The sequence below is a fragment of the Pangasianodon hypophthalmus genome, chromosome 20 (assembly GCF_027358585.1).
Source record: "Pangasianodon hypophthalmus isolate fPanHyp1 chromosome 20, fPanHyp1.pri, whole genome shotgun sequence".
NCBI classification, from domain to species: domain Eukaryota; kingdom Metazoa; phylum Chordata; class Actinopteri; order Siluriformes; family Pangasiidae; genus Pangasianodon; species Pangasianodon hypophthalmus.
The window spans coordinates 18619853-18637482 of record NC_069729.1 but is presented as its reverse complement, the minus strand read 5'-3'; the positions used below and the strand labels follow the sequence as shown (position 1 = coordinate 18637482).

Sequence of the window (17630 nt, the reverse complement as noted above, 5' to 3'; positions counted from 1 at the left end):
AAGCTGTGTCTCTGTTACATGAAAGGAAGTTCACAGACCTGATCTCAGATCAGTGAGGGAAAAATCTATGGCTATAAATAATGAAACCAAACAAAGAATCACTGTTAAAACATTTATATATATAATTCCAAGAGATACATGATTCTCTTAGGAAAGTGCTTCAGTAATAAAGCTGATAAAAAGCCTAATAAAAAGGTCAGGTTGTGTTAGAAAAGAAAAGGGAACCACAGAAAGGCAAACTGCAACTCTGACTAGAGCTGATTGCATTAAAACACAGTTCCACAAATATTATCAAGAAAACAGATTGCACTGACTTCCACATCATTCACGAGATATTCAGCCAAAATTTCAACTCCTTAACTGACCTGCCAACTCACGTAAGAGTGATTTAAGTTTACAGCTCTGGCTAGTTAACAATACTGCATAATAAATGTTTTAAAATATAAAATGATTGAAAAAAAAAAACATTTAGATATACATACAACACAAAAATTACAGGGCTGTCAGAGGGGGAAAAAAAGTCAGTATTGTTAGGTGTCAACGTAAAAAAAAACCCTATTCCTGAGAACAAAAAGCAAAAACTAAACAATCATAACATAACCTTGTGTTTTGTGTATCATGTGCAGAACGTTAGAAGTTAAGTGTCATTAAAGGTTAAAAGTGTCTAGAAGTTGATGAAAAAAGGAGAACAGGTCCCTGTTTAAAGAGTTAAGAGTCTAAAACCAGAGATCTTTACACACATAAAACACTGAACTGGATTTAAACCCAGGATTGATCTTTGGTGTTTTTCTGTTGTAGTGAGCCCTTAATCTGGAGTTTGCTCTCTTCCCATTCGTAACAGTGGTTAACACGAGTGCAAATCAGCGGCACCTCCAGCTCGTCTCTGGTCTCAGTGTAGTGCTCGATCAGCGCAGTGAGACTCTCAAACTGTACACGACAATTCTATGAAAAGAAGGGAGACAAAGTCCTATAGTAAGCACACAGACTACAAAATGTGAATATAATCTACACATCAAGCAGTTTCCCTAGAGGCAAGTTCAAGCTAAAGCACATAATCTTGCCATCACTGCAGAGGAGGAGGACCTGAACTGCTTGTTGCACTTGGTGAAGCTTTACTTCCTGTCCCTATGATGACTCACAGTCCTGCAATGTGTTTTTATCAGAACTAGTGCTGGGAATTCCTGGAAGTTACTGGTCTATGTCTATACCTCGTTCAAATTATGTGATATAATCTTACTCTACTTCTGATTAAATAGACTTCATACACAATGGAAAGAATGTTATTTTGTTAAATATATGTAAAAAGTGCAAGTTGATACATATCTTTATTCTCAAATATTGTGTATTCCTTCATTAATGTTATTACGCTGCTGCTTAATATTCATTGAAAGCAGAAATCAAAGATTGCCATCCTTTTTACACTGATAACTTTTTATCTCCCCAATGCACTGCATAATTTTTTATAACAAGCTGCAGTGCAGTCGGACCCTCACACTGAGTCACCTCGAAGAGAGACATGCTAACACACCTTAACATTCTTTCTTAAGTTGGTTCTACATCATTATAAACGAATCAGATGTTGATAATATTCATTCAGTGCACTTTGGTTGCTGTTGCACTGTGCGATTAACGGCATTAGAAAAATAGAGAAAAAAAAAAGCAAAGCACTGATGGATATTTTTTTTGTTTTAGGAAAAGTATGTTGTGGCTTGGCTTCCAATGTTCAAGACTCATTCACAAACACCACACACATCACTGGTGTGTGGCTGGGAAGTGGTGCAATCTGGGATTAAACTGAGTCGAAGCTCACAGAAACAACTTTGCTAGTGTTGAATACGGGGAAAACCATGATTCCAACCACCTTCGGACCGTTCACGTCAACCTACAAGTTGAAAATAAGACAAGGACATTTTTGGAGCTTTTCTGAGACTCTAGATTTCTCTGACCAAACTCGGAAGAGAGGCAGCTTCTTAGATAAACATGCCATGTACCCAAGGAAATAAAGCCTTAAAATAAGAATTTTAGTTAGTTTTAGTGGAGTGAAAATAGACAGGCATAAAGATGAAAAAAGTTTAAACCAAAAAAGGTCAACTTATTGAATGAACATTATAAAATACATCTAGCATGCCACTGAATATCAAATTAATTCTATATAATTATAAATATTGATATGAAAGTCATTGGGGGTGGAATTTTTCCTAAATCTTTCCTGAATTTAATACGCAGTTGTTTAACTACACTAAGCCTACACTAATTAGGAAGTAACAGAAATATAGGGAACTTGTCTTAATCACATTTCCATGATATTAATACTGATAACTCCAGATAATAAGATGCTCGTAGAACAGTACTGCGGGTAGCCATGAAATAAGCAGCACTCCCAACCTTTTAATTCCTGGAACAACCAATAGTGTGGTTTTATAAGTATAATTAGACTTCTTTAAGGTCTGTACCACAAGGTCTCATCATTTTTACTACTTACCACAGGATTTTCCAGTTTTCTCCACAAAGGGCAGGAGTGGCTGCAGGTTTTTGTTTCAATCAAGCAGGAACTACACCCAATTCCACCTGTTTAACAATCTGATCTTGGTATTTAATACACTTTTAGGTTTGGCTCCTGCTTGGTTGGAATGAAAACCTGCAGCCACACCAGATCTTTGCGGATAAGATTGGACACCCCTGACTTACTACTACTAGATTTTATAAATCTTCATACAGAAAGCATGGATTTATTTATGACACCAAAGCTCACCTCAAGGAACAATCTGCCATTGCCGGAGGCCTTAATAGCCAAATTAACCACACCTGAAGGGAAGCGTATGAGCAGAGATTCAACGCCGGGATCTTTGAGGTGGGGACACAGCAAGTAGGAACCGAGGACGTCTTCAGCAAGCAGAGATGAACTGCTGTCACTGGAACACCAACATACATTTACACATCATCCAAAACAGTCTCAAGTCTTGCCCAATGTCCTACAAACTAGATGATTGCTCCAGGGTTCTGTGGATATCATGGGGCAGAATCTACATGAAGAACCTTAGATGCTTTTCACCATCAGTATTTCTACACATTGTTTTGTCATGGTTTTTAATTTAACTGTTCAAACATCACTTTATTTCAGTTTGTTTTTAGCTTTACGCTTCTTTACGAACCCTGGCGCACTGCAAATAACTATTTTTCATAATTATATTTAATGATAATAATCCTGTCCTGATAATTATTTAAATTGCAGCAAGAATAGGCCAAAAAATAAACGTTACTTCACCTAGAGACGCCAGCCCAGCTCCACACGGCATGAGCCAGTGCTTCTTCGGTTTCGGCCAAGCTTGGGGCGCGCACCTTGCATTCCGGCACACTGTCCTGTCCCTTGTCTGTCACATACACACACACACACACACGCACACGCGTCACATCACACGCACACGCACACTACAACCATAAACAAATACTTCAAGGACACATCACACATATGCACACAAAAGTACCCCACACACAAATCACACACAGACACGTCTTACACACACCACACAAACATGTCACACACGTCGTACATACACACGTGCCACAAATGTGCAGACATACCACACACATACACACAAATAGATCACATCGCATGTCTCACATACACCACAAATCTTATATACAAACATGCATGCACACCACACCTCTTACATACATTCACATGTCATACACGTCTCACACACACAGTACATCACACAGGGATACATGTCATATACACCACACAATGCAGACACAACACACATACGGTATATACATACGTCTCACACACACACACACACACCCACCCACCCACACACACACGCATACTCTCTCTCATAGACACACACACCCCTGTGATTAGTTTATCTGGTTTAGCAATATGATGCTTGTCAATAGTGGATTATTTTAGGAAAAGGATATTTATCCTCCAAACATCCAAACCGTGTGTTTAAAGTGGAATTAAGTTACTTTAGACACCCACGTGAGAAGAAGCCCAGTTTCACACCTCATCCTACTCCACCCAGTGAGGTCTAGCAGATATTAAAGGTCTGCATTACCTAAGGAACTCTTTCACTTTTGACAGTGTTCTCTGAACACTCGTCCCACCTTGTGGAGCGTTCAGGCGTTCCTGCAGGTGCCGCTGTTTTACAGGAGTGCAGGTGAAGGAACGGTAAGCCCCCGAGCGCAGCACTTTGTCCCTCATGGCCTGCTTACGCACAAGCGTAGGGGACGTGGGGAAGACATCGTCTGGACTGCTAGTAGTCTCTGTGCTGGGTTTGGAGGAGACCTGATGACATCAAAAACATCAATCAGGAATCGGGACAAGTGGAAAATCACATAAATTACTGAATTGTTTGAATGCATTTTGTGTTGATCGTAAATAAAAAGGTTTTATAGTTTTTTTTCACCCCAGCCTTCGTCACTGACAGCAGACCCTGATTGGGCGCCCTGCGAAAGGACACCAGGGCGCTGACGCTGAGCGGGAAGCCGTGGTTCAGCAGGGATAGGCTACGAGTGGGCTTCTTCCCAGATGACTTGTCCTCAGCCTCTTCTGGATGTTTCTCCAGATAACATAGCTGGAAGCAGCGGCACAGCAGCAGGTTCAGGAACTGGGCCTTAAACACATCACACACACACACAACTATGAGACTGTATGATAAACAGGAAGAGAAGGCGTGGACATGGTGGCCTGGGCATGTGAGGACCTACAGCTCTGGCGTGTCTGGCCTTGAAGAGGTGGCAGTAGAGCTGAGTGTCGGGGCTGCCGGGATTGTGGGCGACGAAAGCAAACTGAGCGTCAGAGGGCCGGGCGATGGACAGCGAGACTCGCTGCAGGGCGTGGGCCATCAGAAGAGTCTGAGTGGATAAATATGTTAAAACATTCTTGCAAAAGAGGTCAATTTATATAGAAAATGAACCCAGACAAGACTAGAGCTTACCGTCTCGTCCTCGTTATAAACCTTCACCCCTTTAATGGAGAATTTCAGGGAGACGTAGCGCCTACGCTTGTAGCGCTATAAATATTAATTAAACCACAGATAAACATATAATAACATATTTCTAAAAAAAAAAAAAAAAAAAAAAAAAAAAAAAGATTTCGTGCATCAGTTACCTTGAGGGACTTCAGCTGCAAGTGCAGCTTTTGAACTTGTTCATCCAAACTGCAGTCATCAACAGGAAATGAGCCAATGTACTAAACAAAAGAATGAAAAATTAAGGGACAATGGACAGGTTCCCAAAATATTTTAGTTTTTAGGTTTGACAAAAAAAATACCATCTCACAATACTTTAAAAAATATTTCTACAATACATGATATGTATCATGATACAAACTGCCAGAAAAACAGTTACAAAAAAATTATTGAAATTCTGAAAAGGTGGGGAAAAAAGTCTGTAAAGTTTTGACCCTTTTACAATGTTAAAGATTCAGGAGCAAATTCAAATCAGCTGTTTCCAATGTAATTATTATTTACATTTTTTTTAAAAAAGTACTTATCTAATAAAACTTGTAATTGCTGACAAATTGCTGTAGTGTAAGAGAAATAAAACACTTCTGCATGGGCCGTTATTGTAAAATAATCCGCTTCAGGATGGCTACAGTAACACCACTCCGTTGTTGATTAGTTTCCTGTAACAGTGTTTTCTAAGAGAACCTCTTTTCACAAGAACTATCAAAAGAACCCTTGCTAAACAACATTTGGGGAAAGAGTGTTGGAAATGAGAATGAAATCAGCTAGAGATTTTCTAAAAGATGCCACTAAATGCACAAGAAATAGACGGCTCTCACAGAGAGCTATTTTTAAACGTTAATAGCAAGGAATAGGAAGACGCACAAACACACGAACACAAAATATTTTAAAAATTTTACTAAAAATGTTCTGTGCAAACTGAAAGGGAGTAATAAAAGTGAGAGAAATGGTATTTTGGGTGATGGTTCCTCACCTCAGCAGACCTGGTCACTGTCCCGTTCACACTCTCCACTGTCTCGCCCATGCTGTTAGCTGTGCTTTCACTTCAAACCTGCTGACTATGGGCAAAAAAGGAGAGGACACATAGGACTTATTCTAAAATGCTGACATTTTTATTTTAGCTCCTTTTTTAAAGACATTTATTTCAACTTAAATCATCTTAGCTGGGTCACTTCATATACCACTTCTGGTATTCTGACTGATTACTGAAAGACTGTATATTCTAGGCAGGAAATGTCTCGGTCATATTGCACAAACACACAGGCTGGTGACTGCAGTCAAAAAGGGAGAGTTTTTTTTCTTGAAAACACTATTTAAAAATAGGAAAATGCATTTGTTTCAACGTGAGACATTTATTAAATTAGTTTAGACAGATCACCTCATGACATTTATTATAAGCAGGCATTTTGACTGTTCTTTTACAAATATTATTAAAATACCTGGACACATCTCATTCATACTGCACAGATAAAATACCTGTAAATGTACACACCCATTCATTCATTCATTCACTCACACAAACACTCATTCAGACACAGACACACACTCATTCACACACTCATCTATGTGCTGGGGTCTAGACAGTATGTGAAGCAACTACAAAAGCTCCACATTGTGTTTACTTGGAGTAAAAGATAAAGATAAACATTTTTAATGATATTAACCCTTAATGATATTAAACCTTACGTTAGGTAACATTCACTAAACACCAGAATACACACTTTAAACACGAGAAACACCACAACACACACCTTAAACACGAGAAACACCACAACACACACCTTAAACACGAGAAATACCACAACACACACCTGAAACACCACAGCACCTTAAACACCTGAAACACCACAGCACCTTAAACACAAGAACACACACCTTAAACACCTTAAACACAAGAACACACACCTTAAACACCAGAACACACACCCGAAACACCTTAAACACCACAACACACACCCGAAACACCTTAAACACCACAACACACACCTGAAACACCACAGCACCTTAAACACCTGAAACACCACAGCACCTTAAACACAAGAACACACACCTTAAACACCTTAAACACAAGAACACACACCTTAAACACCTTAAACACAAGAACACACACCTTAAACACCTTAAACACAAGAACACACACCCGAAACACCTTAAACACCACAACACACACCTGAAACACCTTAAACACCACAACACACACCTGAAACACCTTGAAGACCTTGAACACCACCTAGCGTATAATCAGACATGTTGGTGAACCCTGCCCTCTCACTCTGTTTTACTTTTAACTGCACAACAATACAAAAATACATGAATATAGTGTTATAATTATGTCTTACTGTTATTAAAACAATAAAAACAAATGCAAAATACTTACACTCAATCCCAGCGCGCGCTCCGAAGTTCCCAGCTGAATTCCCCCACCACACTGACTCACCTTATCGCTTAGGCCCCGCCCACCGCGTTCCTTTGGCTCTGAGACACGCCCACTCCACTTCCCTTCCCCGTTCCCATAAACGCCTTATGATGCCTTCAAGTGCAATCGGAATTGATGTAAATACAGGTTCACAACCGCAACGTTACACATTTTCACAGTTTTCATACCTAATGTTTTTTTTGGTTGCTATTTTTTTTAACTAAAAAAAGGCATTTTCATTACATTAGGATAGTTGTGCACTTTTAGAGACTATTTCTTATAAATTGGCCTAGAGTTTACTTTTAGTAGTCACTCATTGAAGAAAAGCTCCAGCATAAAACACATCAAACAGGTTTACACTGAAATATTTAGGGATTTTAGTACTAATTTTTTAAAATTTGGTGCTGTATTTTTGTTTCTCCTGTGAGAAGTTAGTGGTTGTGTGCTTTGCTGACGTCACAGGGGGACATTGTTATTGCTAGCACAGTTACAATGCTATTTCACAGAAGAGAGGAAAAAAAAAAAAAAAAAAAAAAAACCCTTAAACAACCTCACACAGGAAGAATAACAGTCAGGTTTTGCTATTGTTATCCTAAAAAGTAAAAAAAGTTAATCATTAAAGTCCTTAATGTTCTTATGTCATTAGCATGGACACTAACTCAGTAACCATGCTAGTTTTGTGTATTTGCTAATTCTTTCCTGTCAGTCAGCAGAGAAAGGACACTGTTGTCTGAGATGGGTTATCATATTTTTAAGCAGTTAAATGCATGATAAAAAGGACTAAAAATAAAGTTTTTATATATATAAGTGTATAAGTGTCACAAGGGCTAAATGGCACCACAATCATGTTGTCAGAACAATGAATTTAAGAAGCTATAGTCCGCTCCAGCTAGCTTTTTATATTCTTGAAGCAAATACTTATAATGTAAACGAAGGTCTACTTGATCTTTTGAGCAGTGCAAGTGGATTGCACAAAAAAGATCTACAAATCCATGTACACACCTCATTTTAAATTAAATCAGGCTTGCGTTTATCATTTAGTTATTATTTTTAAAATCCTGCTGTGGACATGCCATGATTTTAATCTGGTTTTATCACCTCCATTAACTTGTAGGAAAGACATGGTAGAATATAATCTGGTGAGGAGTCGGTTTGATCACATTATTGAACAATGCACACAGAAATAAGCCAAATGGAAACATTACAGCAGTAATCACGAACCAGAACTAGGTTTCAGACGCTGTGTATCTCGTATATGGGTTTGTACAATTCGCATGAGATGCAAACTTCCAAGTCATTTGGAGTACAAATATAGTCACTTTATTAAGGACTACATAAAAGCATAATCAGTTACATGCATGCAGGCCATAATTAATGCTCAATTTAAATCAAATATTCTAAATCTGAATACCACTGGGTTAATTTACTGGGTGTATTTCATAGTATTCGACTTATTTTAACTCATGGAAGCTTCAACTTTTTTTTCCTTATTACACAAAGAAAAAAATTATATAAATATTCACCTTTATATTACAGTTTAAAAAAATCCCACATGGCCCCAATTGAGTGTCAAACTGAAAACTAGGCACCAGTCATGTGTAACTTTATCTCTTTAATTTAAACAAAAGAACCAACCAGGTTTGCTATTTCCCTACTTTACTGTAAATCCACAAAAACGACAAAGAGCCTTCTTTAAAAAGGGCGGAAAATGTGAATACTTCAGTGGAGAATTCTCAAACACTGTTGAAACATGATCGTGAACGAAAAGGTTACGATGTAGACGAAATTAATCTCCCTACGCCAAGACAAACGAGTCGAAAATCATCTTTATGTGCACAGTCAAGACAACACGGCAGCACCTACATCAGTTCTCACAGCAGTGTGAACGTACTCTGAACACAACAACTCTCGTTTAAAAAAAAAATAATAATAAAATAAAGAGAAACAAAACTGAAATGCTTCTATGTAGCACTACAGTACACGGATTGCAGAAAAAAAAAAAAAAAACGTCTTTCTAACAGGAGGCTTTGAGAACAGTGAAGCTACTAAAATGATTTTAAAAAGAAAGAATTAGCAAAGCACTGCAGTGACAGGAGCTACAGTTGACCGTGGGATCGTTAGGAGATCACTTCCTGGCCCTGAGAGACTTTCGAGCAGCAGATTTAGACTCCGCTGCAGATGACGTTTCCTGCTTCTTGGCTGCCGTCTTCTTGGGCGTCGGTCGCTTGGACACTCGGCTTGTCATCTTCTTGGCGATGGGCGTTTTGGGCTTTCGGGCTGGAGCGGCTTTCTTGACCGGCGTGGCTTTAGCGGGTGGAGGTATCTTCTTGGATGCCGCTTTGTTATCAGAGGCTGAGGTTTTCTTAGCTGAAGCTGCCGGTCTCTTAGCGGGCGCAGGCTTTCTGCTGGTAGTCTTGGGTTTTTTTCTGGGTGGAGGCTGACGCTTTCTGGGCGCGGGCCTCTTCTGACTCCTGTGGAAAACAATTATTTATTTTCCCAATTATTTCAAAAGACCTCATACGCTCTCTTCTTTCTGCCATACGTAAGAAACAAATATGAACTGCTGATGTAAAAAAAAGTTCTACACATGTATACAACTGTCTATAAATTAAAATTTGGTAGATTTTCTAACCTCTTACGAGGAGCGGGCTCCTCATCCTCTGACTCTTCCTCTTCTTCGTCTTCATCTTCATCTTCCTCCTCCTCTTCGGATTCCTCCTCTCTCCTCCTCTTTTGCTGTTTGAGCTTCTCTTTCTCCTTCTGTTTGATTTTTTCCATCATTTCTGGAAACAGCATTTCTGGGCTGCGGAGGGAATAAATGTATGTAAGGAACGAAACACTCCATGTCATGCTGTTATATGAAAATGCTCAACGACTTGGTGTGATGTGGCCCGATGCAAAGTTCCTGTTACCACCCCAAAGATGATTCTCCTGTAACAGCATATCGCAATACCACAGCAATTTGACAACAGTTACTATTACAACAAGTCATACTTTTTATACATTTATAGTTACATTTGAGGTTTTGGAATCTCTGTGAACAAGTTAGTTCCTGTTATCACTTAGATTATAGCAGATATAAACCATCATTTCCTCGCTCTCTCAACCTCTTTTTTTCTCGCCCTCAGCTTTTACCACTGACTGTTACAAAGCCCTAACCCTGGAGATTCCAGGGTTTTAATAAACGTTTCTTTCACTATATCAACAGTTACACACCCTGGGCCTCATTTATCAATCTTTTAGTAAAGTTTTGCGGAAAAAAGACAATTTTCCAAACCAAAATTTTCTGTCGGATTTACAAAATTTTCAGAAAAGCTGATTTACTTCGTACTTGGGTACGTTTGTTAATGACCCATAAAGTGCAGAGCATGTTCCCGACACAGCTCATTTGCATTTAGTGACGCCCACAAAACTCCATAAAAGGTAAAGTGCGCAGACAGCTGGGAGCAGGAAATGAATGATCACCGTAAAGTCTGAAAGCCAGAAGTGGAAGTTATTTTGACTCACTTCTGTGACAATAAAAATATTTGGCAATATTAATAATCAAAAGCAAGCGCTAAATCATCCGTCAGATGAGGCATTTGTTTACGGCTTACAGCTCTGCGCAGACACACCGGCCCGTCCTCCGTCTATACTGCACCAATTGCTTTATCATAACTGAATATTTTAAATTGATATACAGTTTTAAATTTTAAATGTTTAAAACTGTATTTGTTTTAAATAACAGATTTGTGTTGGCTTGCTTTCTGTGTTTTTTATAGTCTTTAATTAACGCCAAGAACATAAAACAATTAGTTTTCACTAAATGTTCTTGATGGTGCTCTTAGTCCCTGACCTAGTGAACTAGCATGAAGATGTGTTTTGGATAGAGACTCCAAAGCTCTTCTGTAAGTCGCATTGCATAAAGGCGTCTGCTAAACGCTGTAAATTTACACACACACACACACACACACACGAGCAGGATACGAATGTTTTTCCGAATTTACAGGATCTTCTTGTGTGAACACCCATGCAAACAATTTACAAATAAATCTGTTCGGATCCGTTAAGACGAGATCTTGTGCAGTTCCCAGGGGAACAGATGCTGACAGAGCTCAGCTAAAATCCATTTCAACTAAATTCTCACTCTAAATACTACTGTTTAAGTGCATTTATATAATAGTCATACAGAAATAACATATATTAAAGTGACAGTAGCTGTAAAAGTGAATCCAGGGTGTACCTTGGGTAGAACGGGTAGCTGAGCTGGTAAGATCCGCTGAGCCCGTGACCGGTGATCTGCTCCATCCAGCCCATCATCTTACACCTCTGCAGTGTTCTCTTCAGGTTTGCCACTACAGACAGTCAGTAAATTAAAAAAAAAAAAAAAAAGTTACACAACCAGAAGTCCAAAGGAGATTCGATCCAAAGGCAATCTCTGAGAGACGAGTGTTGGAGCTGAGGTTATTACCGATGAAATAAGCCGTCTTGTCTTGGTGGTTCTCTACCAGGAACTTGCGCAGCACGCTTATGCTGCAGCATTTGGGCTCATTCATGGCGGTGATTGCAGCGACGATCGCATCTTCCAGGAGCCCACCACCCAGGAGGACCTTATTCCCAGATTTCTTCAGCTGGTAAAGCAAAGAGAAAAACAGAAGAGTCAGCCTTTATTAAAGTCTACACAATCAAAATACATCAAAATACATCTCCCTGTCTGATCAGGAACTCTAGGATTTTGTGTCCTACTTCTTTGCGTGCAGATTTATTTGGCCATGCAAAATGCACCCCGGTGCTTCCTGGTGATTTTTATTTTCCAAATGGTCACAGAAATCTTTAAAACCTTTGAGAACTTCAGAAATGAGGTATAAATATATTTAATGATCTTTCTAATTAAATTTCACTCTGATTCGTAATAATTAAGCAAATTAGCAGAAAAAGCGTTCTTTTTGATATTAAAAATTTAATTTCACCACTACTGGACGTACTAAAGAGCATTAACAAGTTAATATTCTAATGTATTTGAATACTAAATCTGAATGCAATCCGAACGCTCACTTTTTATCAGAATTTTTCAATACTTTGTTGACATCATGCACTGCTGCAGAATCTTTTATATTTAAGTATACGAACCTGGAAGGTCCCTGAGGCACCTTTCCCGGTGATCTGCTCCAAGTATCCCTTTTCCACAGACCTCTGCAGGCAGTTCTTAAGCACATCAGGCCTGAGAGACACCCAAACAAACACTCGGCACGTCAGCCTTCATGTACGCATGATGAGCACTGTACAGATAAAAGGTCATCTTCCAGGTCAATAGGTTACACTGTGAATATTTAGCCCCTGACCTGCTCTCTACGTTGAGCTGGGGGAAGTGCTGCTCCAGGTATTTCTTAATGAGGATGTACGAAGCCTCCTTGGGCTCACAGAGGCGAGTCATGATCAGCGGCAGAGCCTCACCCAGCGTCCCGCCCTTCGTACCTGAGAAGCTTGAGGTTGAGGGCTTCTACCGAATAATCATAAGCAAAATGTATGGATCAGAATTACAACAGGGATAAAAGGGGAGGCGTAGAACAAACAATGTGAAACAACACTTCATTTATCAACCCTTCAGCTTGTTCATAGTGTTAGAAAACCCTAAGCACCCAGTGTACTGTTTCGCTATGAGTGTTTTAAGATTACAGATCACTCAACAATGGAGATTACAGGGTCACAAATGTGTTACTGTACTACACAGTCAGTATAATCAGAAAACTTCATTAACAACTCCATTCGCTAACAGTTGATAAAGCAGAGACAAGTGTTTAATCACAGAGTGTAAGGCTTTTAAACCATACCTTCTTCGAGTTGGACTCGGTAGGGAGCTTCCCGATGGTGAAACTTCCTGAGAAGCCTTTTCCTTTCAGCTGCAAGGAGAAATGAGAAGTGCAAGAAACACCATTTAGCATTTTCTGCAGCGTACATTATCATTTTTTACCGCTCTACATCTCCACTTGCTGCTTTTAAAACAATTATTGTCATCCATTAAGGAAAACAAGGCTTAACATATTTCCAGTAGGTCCAGACTGACATTTTCAAAGCCTTATATTATATATAAAATTATATATATATAATTTTAGATGCCATCAAAATGTGCATTTCCTGAATTGCTTCACTTAAAGTAGGAAATGAGGATGCACTGGCATGATGTTATACCCTATGTAGTGAGCATGTATAGCGAATTGTACGGTATGTATAGTAAATTATTATGACTGGTTTTGGAAATGGTGCATTTAGTTTCATGGCTTCTGCATGACCTAAAAATCAAGCTCATCAATAAGAAAGTCATCCGAAAATAAATAAAAATGAATTTGAAAATAGGTATAAGTAAAATAATGCCACTGAATAGTGATCTATTGCGAGATCATTAATATTCAAAATGAATTCACGTACTGAAAATGATAAGGAATTAATATTCTTGTGCAACTTTTAAAAAGAATATGACAGCACTGACTTGCGACAGTAATTCTTCTACACGCAAGCCTGCTTACACGACAAAGTTATGAATTTTTTCTGATCATTTTTCACAAGCGTAATTATTCTCGGCTCACCTGCTTCACTGCTCCTTTTTCCACCAGCTTCTTCATTGCCCTCTTATACTGGCTTTTCGTCCTTTTATCCATCTCCATGGAGGAATATTTCTTCGTTACGTATTTCATAATGGTGAAGATAGAAGCGCCGGATCGCTCCTTACAGTTCTGAAAAATAAATGCTAACATTAAAACTTAAGTCTCAAAGCACTTTTTTTCCCCATGTATACCCATGTGATGAGTTTCCTGCATAAATGAGGAAATCCTCACAGGTACCTCATACGTCATACTGTAGCTTTGGTTCATACTATATGAACTGTGGTTATTATTGTTGGAAAATAGACCTGAATAGCATCAAGGAGGATTTCTTCCACTTTGGGCTGTGACACAGAAACGCTTTTTGGGGCACAGGCGAGTTTGCTGGCGGACATAGTGGCCCAAGAAGGGATTTTCCTTTTCACTTTTTTACTCTTCTCATCGCCTCCTTCCTTCTCCCTGTGACCAGATTAAATCAGAAATACATTAATTTATAGCATTAAATTAACAAATTACTCGAATCACTCAATTGGTATAACACTGTACTCTAATATTGCAATAATTACAACATACAAACCTTAACATTTAATCAGAAAGCCACACAATATTAGGCAAACATCTGCACTTGTGTTTGCACTTCGTGACTCACTCAGCTTTTTTTGCAGCATCCTTCTTTTTCTTCTTTTTCCCTTGCTCCTCTGCTCCGCTCTTCTCCGATTTCTCCCCCTCCGCAGTTTCTCCGTCCTCTCCAGTTTTTCCGTCCTCTGGAGCGTTTTCGGTGGACTTCTCTCCTGCGTCTCCGCTCTCCTCTCCCTCTGGAGCTGCCGGGGCTGCTTTCTGCTCCTCCTCTGCAGACGTGGACTCACCAGAGTTGGTTTTGGCCTCTGGAAAACGCACACGAGCAGGTTTCATCATTGGATTATGTTACTAAAGTTCAGGAATTTTCTAACATAGTGGGAGAAAAAAAAAATGCTACTGCTGGCGTTTTACACGGTTAAACCTGGATGTGATGATCATACCTCACTAAAAAAATCTAACTTCATCCGTCTAACCCTGTGTTCACACTAACAATCATCGAAGCGACAGGTGACCTTTCAGTTCTATGTACATGTGCAACATGGAGTTGTGACAAGTGACAAACGACAAACATTTGTATTGGGATTACATGCAAATTGAGGATGATGTGATAAAGCAGCAAATCCAAACAACCTGCTTGAATGATTCTGGTTAATTGTGGTTTCATCTTATTTGTAAATCTGTGAAGAGACATTACAAAGAAAAATAAAGCTCTGAAGGAAGTAGCAGAGATCTGTGGCTCCTCTGGTGAGTGTACACTTATTTTGTCTCTATACACATTTTTGGAGAGCTGTACATGAAAGATAAGACGAAACCACAGTTATTAGTTCTTCTTCCATCAGTAGGGACTCAGGCTGTGAGCAGGGAACTGAAGAAACGTTAGACCACATGCGCTGTATGATCGGTCTGAGGAATCAGCTGGATTCAAGCCAGATGTTTCGATTCGTGGCTTTACAGCGTCACAATTAATTTGCACAGAACTGAGAAAATCTCAATTCAAATACAGTGCTGTTGCTTTCGTAACTAAAATCGCAGCTCTGCCTCTTGTACGTATGTAGAAGATGAAAAGTCACCTGTCGCTTGTGAGTGTGAATGCAGGGTTAATGATCTGGCAAAGGTGCGATTCATACCTGACTCAGGTGCTGGAGCTGGGGGCGTGTCCTCCTTGGGAGGAGCCGCAGCTGAACGGCGAATCGGCATGATGATAATCTGCAAAGGATCTATGCATAAAGATGAATAATGTACAATTAAGTGACATGATGGTGTATAGGTTCTCAATAGCACAACATATTCAGCTGATTTGCATATGCTGCATTTTCATGTGCTCCCAAGCTCCAATGAATGAAAATTCCCTGAGCCCCTGCAAAATGATTAATAAAAGAAGAAGAATAATCCATGCATAATTATTGGGCAGGCCTGGGATCTTCTCAAGCATAAGATTCCTGGTGTGTGAACAGTACAACAGTAATACAGCTCTTGTGCAAAAGAAAAAAAAAAAAAAAACAACAATGTGCAAGCTTGGTGTAAGTGTAAAGGTGACCGGGATGGTGCACGAGCTGGAGAGGAAGGAGAAGCAAGCTCGTGAAGACAACAGCATTTCATTACAATGAGAAGAGGTCAGGATTCAATCCTAGCTAATTATCAGCGTGTTGGAAACATAAAACAAGAAGACAGCTGATCATTTCCTAGTGCAAAGCGCCAGAAAAACTTGCAGCTGCATGCATCGCGCAAATGCAAGACGTGTGCAGGAGAACAGCTTGGACACAAATCACAAAATGGCCATTTTGTCCATTTTACCCTACACACAGTAATGGCGCTTGCATTGCACTGATGGTAAATATATGGAGTTGAAATAGCAGTGACGGAGTACTAAAAAGAAGCCGAAAACGCGCGTGCATGGTTGCCATGTTGCGACCAATTCGAGGACGCAATAATTTTTAAAAATGTGAGTTTTATTTCGTACCTTAATGCACTCGATTTATCGGTTGAAGTAAATTCGCTTCGTCTTTGTTCGGGATTCTCTCTGTTTACACGCCCCTCCCCCTTTCTACGTCCACGTAGAGACGTAATGGACGCCTGGGCGTGGCTTAGATCAAAAAATCTCTCGCGCCCAAAAAAAAAAAACAAAAAAAAAAAAGGAGGTTCAACCAATCAAAAACGGCCACGTCAAAGCGTTGCCTGTGCGACGGTTGAAACCGTATACTAAACGTACTAAGTAGTATACAAGAATAGTAGCCATGTTAGGCTGCTGTAGCAACCGTAAATATGTCAGCGTACTGTTTTAGCGTACTGTTTTAGCGTACTGTTTTAGCGTACTGTTTTAGCGTACTATTTTAGCGTACTGTTTTAGCGTACTATTTTAGCGTACTATTTAGCACGGTTAGTGTGCCATTTTAAACGTTAACTCAGCATCATCACAAACACATTTAACGAAAATGACCACTATGGCCTAATAAAGTAATTTATCTGCTGTTTTCTTTTTTAACCTAAAAAAATCTTGAACCTAATAATAATAATAATAATAATAATAATAATAATAATAAACAGCAACATACTGATGAAAATATGTAAATACTTTTTATTTATTTATTTATTTATTTATTTTTTACAAAGCTTTAAAGCAAAAATGTATATCAGGTAATACTGTTATAACGTTTGTAAAAAAAAAAAAAAAAAAAAAAAAAAAAAAAAAGATTCACTAATAATTAAGAAATAAACAAAAACCCCTAAGGACCACAAGGGGGCAGTGTTGTAACGCGGTTTGCTATGACGTACAATAAAACAACAACAACAACAACAATAATAATAATAATAATAATAATTAAAGCAGTAAACCACCAAATGACATTTACATACATTTTTATTATATGACAGATCATAGATAATATATTATGATATTGATAAACATACTGATAATCCTCTTAAAGATACACTATATGGCTAAAAGTTTGTGGAAACCTGACCATCACCTGTTGAACCTCCCATTCCAGATTTAGTCCCCCTTAACTGGAGTCAAGTAATCATAAATCATGTGGATAATATGTGATAAAGGAAACACCATGTCCCAAATGAAGAAAAGAATCATGTGGA

General features: G+C 38.9%; 2 protein-coding genes across 5 annotated transcripts; both read right to left on the bottom strand.

Annotated features, from left to right (window-relative positions):
- Positions 1–98: 98 nt before the first annotated feature.
- Positions 99–7480, bottom strand: sh2d5 (SH2 domain containing 5). 4 transcript variants are annotated; one of them, XM_026932544.3, is made up of 12 exons: positions 7348–7413; positions 7171–7200; positions 6782–6824; positions 5944–6028; positions 5114–5194; positions 4941–5015; positions 4711–4857; positions 4410–4616; positions 4108–4288; positions 3266–3371; positions 2753–2912; positions 99–942 (listed from the first exon to the last, which is right to left on the bottom strand). In XM_026932544.3, exons 4-12 carry the CDS (start codon positions 5992–5994, stop codon positions 760–762), a joined length of 1191 nt encoding a protein of 396 aa, XP_026788345.3. In that variant the 5' UTR covers positions 5995–6028; positions 6782–6824; positions 7171–7200; positions 7348–7413; the 3' UTR covers positions 99–759. The 4 variants fall into 4 exon arrangements, with proteins under 4 accessions (XP_026788345.3, XP_026788346.3, XP_026788344.3 ...); XM_026932545.3 differs by lacking the exon at positions 6782–6824 and having other exon boundaries at positions 7348–7447; XM_026932543.3 differs by lacking the exons at positions 6782–6824; positions 7171–7200 and having other exon boundaries at positions 7348–7480.
- Positions 7481–8683: 1203 nt separating this feature from the next.
- On the bottom strand, positions 8684–16627 carry hp1bp3 (heterochromatin protein 1, binding protein 3). Its single transcript, XM_026932410.3, has 12 exons — positions 16504–16627; positions 15671–15760; positions 14614–14848; positions 14273–14423; positions 13950–14096; positions 13197–13265; positions 12708–12865; positions 12496–12586; positions 11837–11996; positions 11609–11720; positions 10019–10189; positions 8684–9857 (listed from the first exon to the last, which is right to left on the bottom strand). The coding sequence occupies exons 2-12, from the start codon at positions 15738–15740 to the stop codon at positions 9512–9514; spliced, it is 1710 nt and encodes a 569-aa protein (XP_026788211.3). The 5' UTR covers positions 15741–15760; positions 16504–16627; the 3' UTR covers positions 8684–9511.
- Between the last annotated feature and the right edge of the window lie 1003 nt (positions 16628–17630).

Coding starts and splice junctions, on each gene's coding strand:
- hp1bp3 (XM_026932410.3), bottom strand. CDS start 15,740: ATGCCGATTCGCCGTTCAGCTGCGGCTCCTCCCAAGGAGGACACGCCC. Junction 13,266..13,949: donor AAAAAGGAGCAGTGAAGCAG/GTGAGCCGAGAA, acceptor TTCTCCTTGCAG/CTGAAAGGAAAAGGCTTCTC. Junction 11,997..12,495: donor GTGCCTCAGGGACCTTCCAG/GTTCGTATACTT, acceptor TTGCTTTACCAG/CTGAAGAAATCTGGGAATAA.
- sh2d5 (XM_026932543.3), bottom strand. CDS start 5,994: ATGGGCGAGACAGTGGAGAGTGTGAACGGGACAGTGACCAGGTCTGCT. Junction 5,195..5,943: donor CAGTGACCAGGTCTGCTGAG/GTGAGGAACCAT, acceptor TCTTTTGTTTAG/TACATTGGCTCATTTCCTGT. Junction 943..2,752: donor ATGGCAGATTGTTCCTTGAG/GTGAGCTTTGGT, acceptor TTCTTTTCATAG/AATTGTCGTGTACAGTTTGA.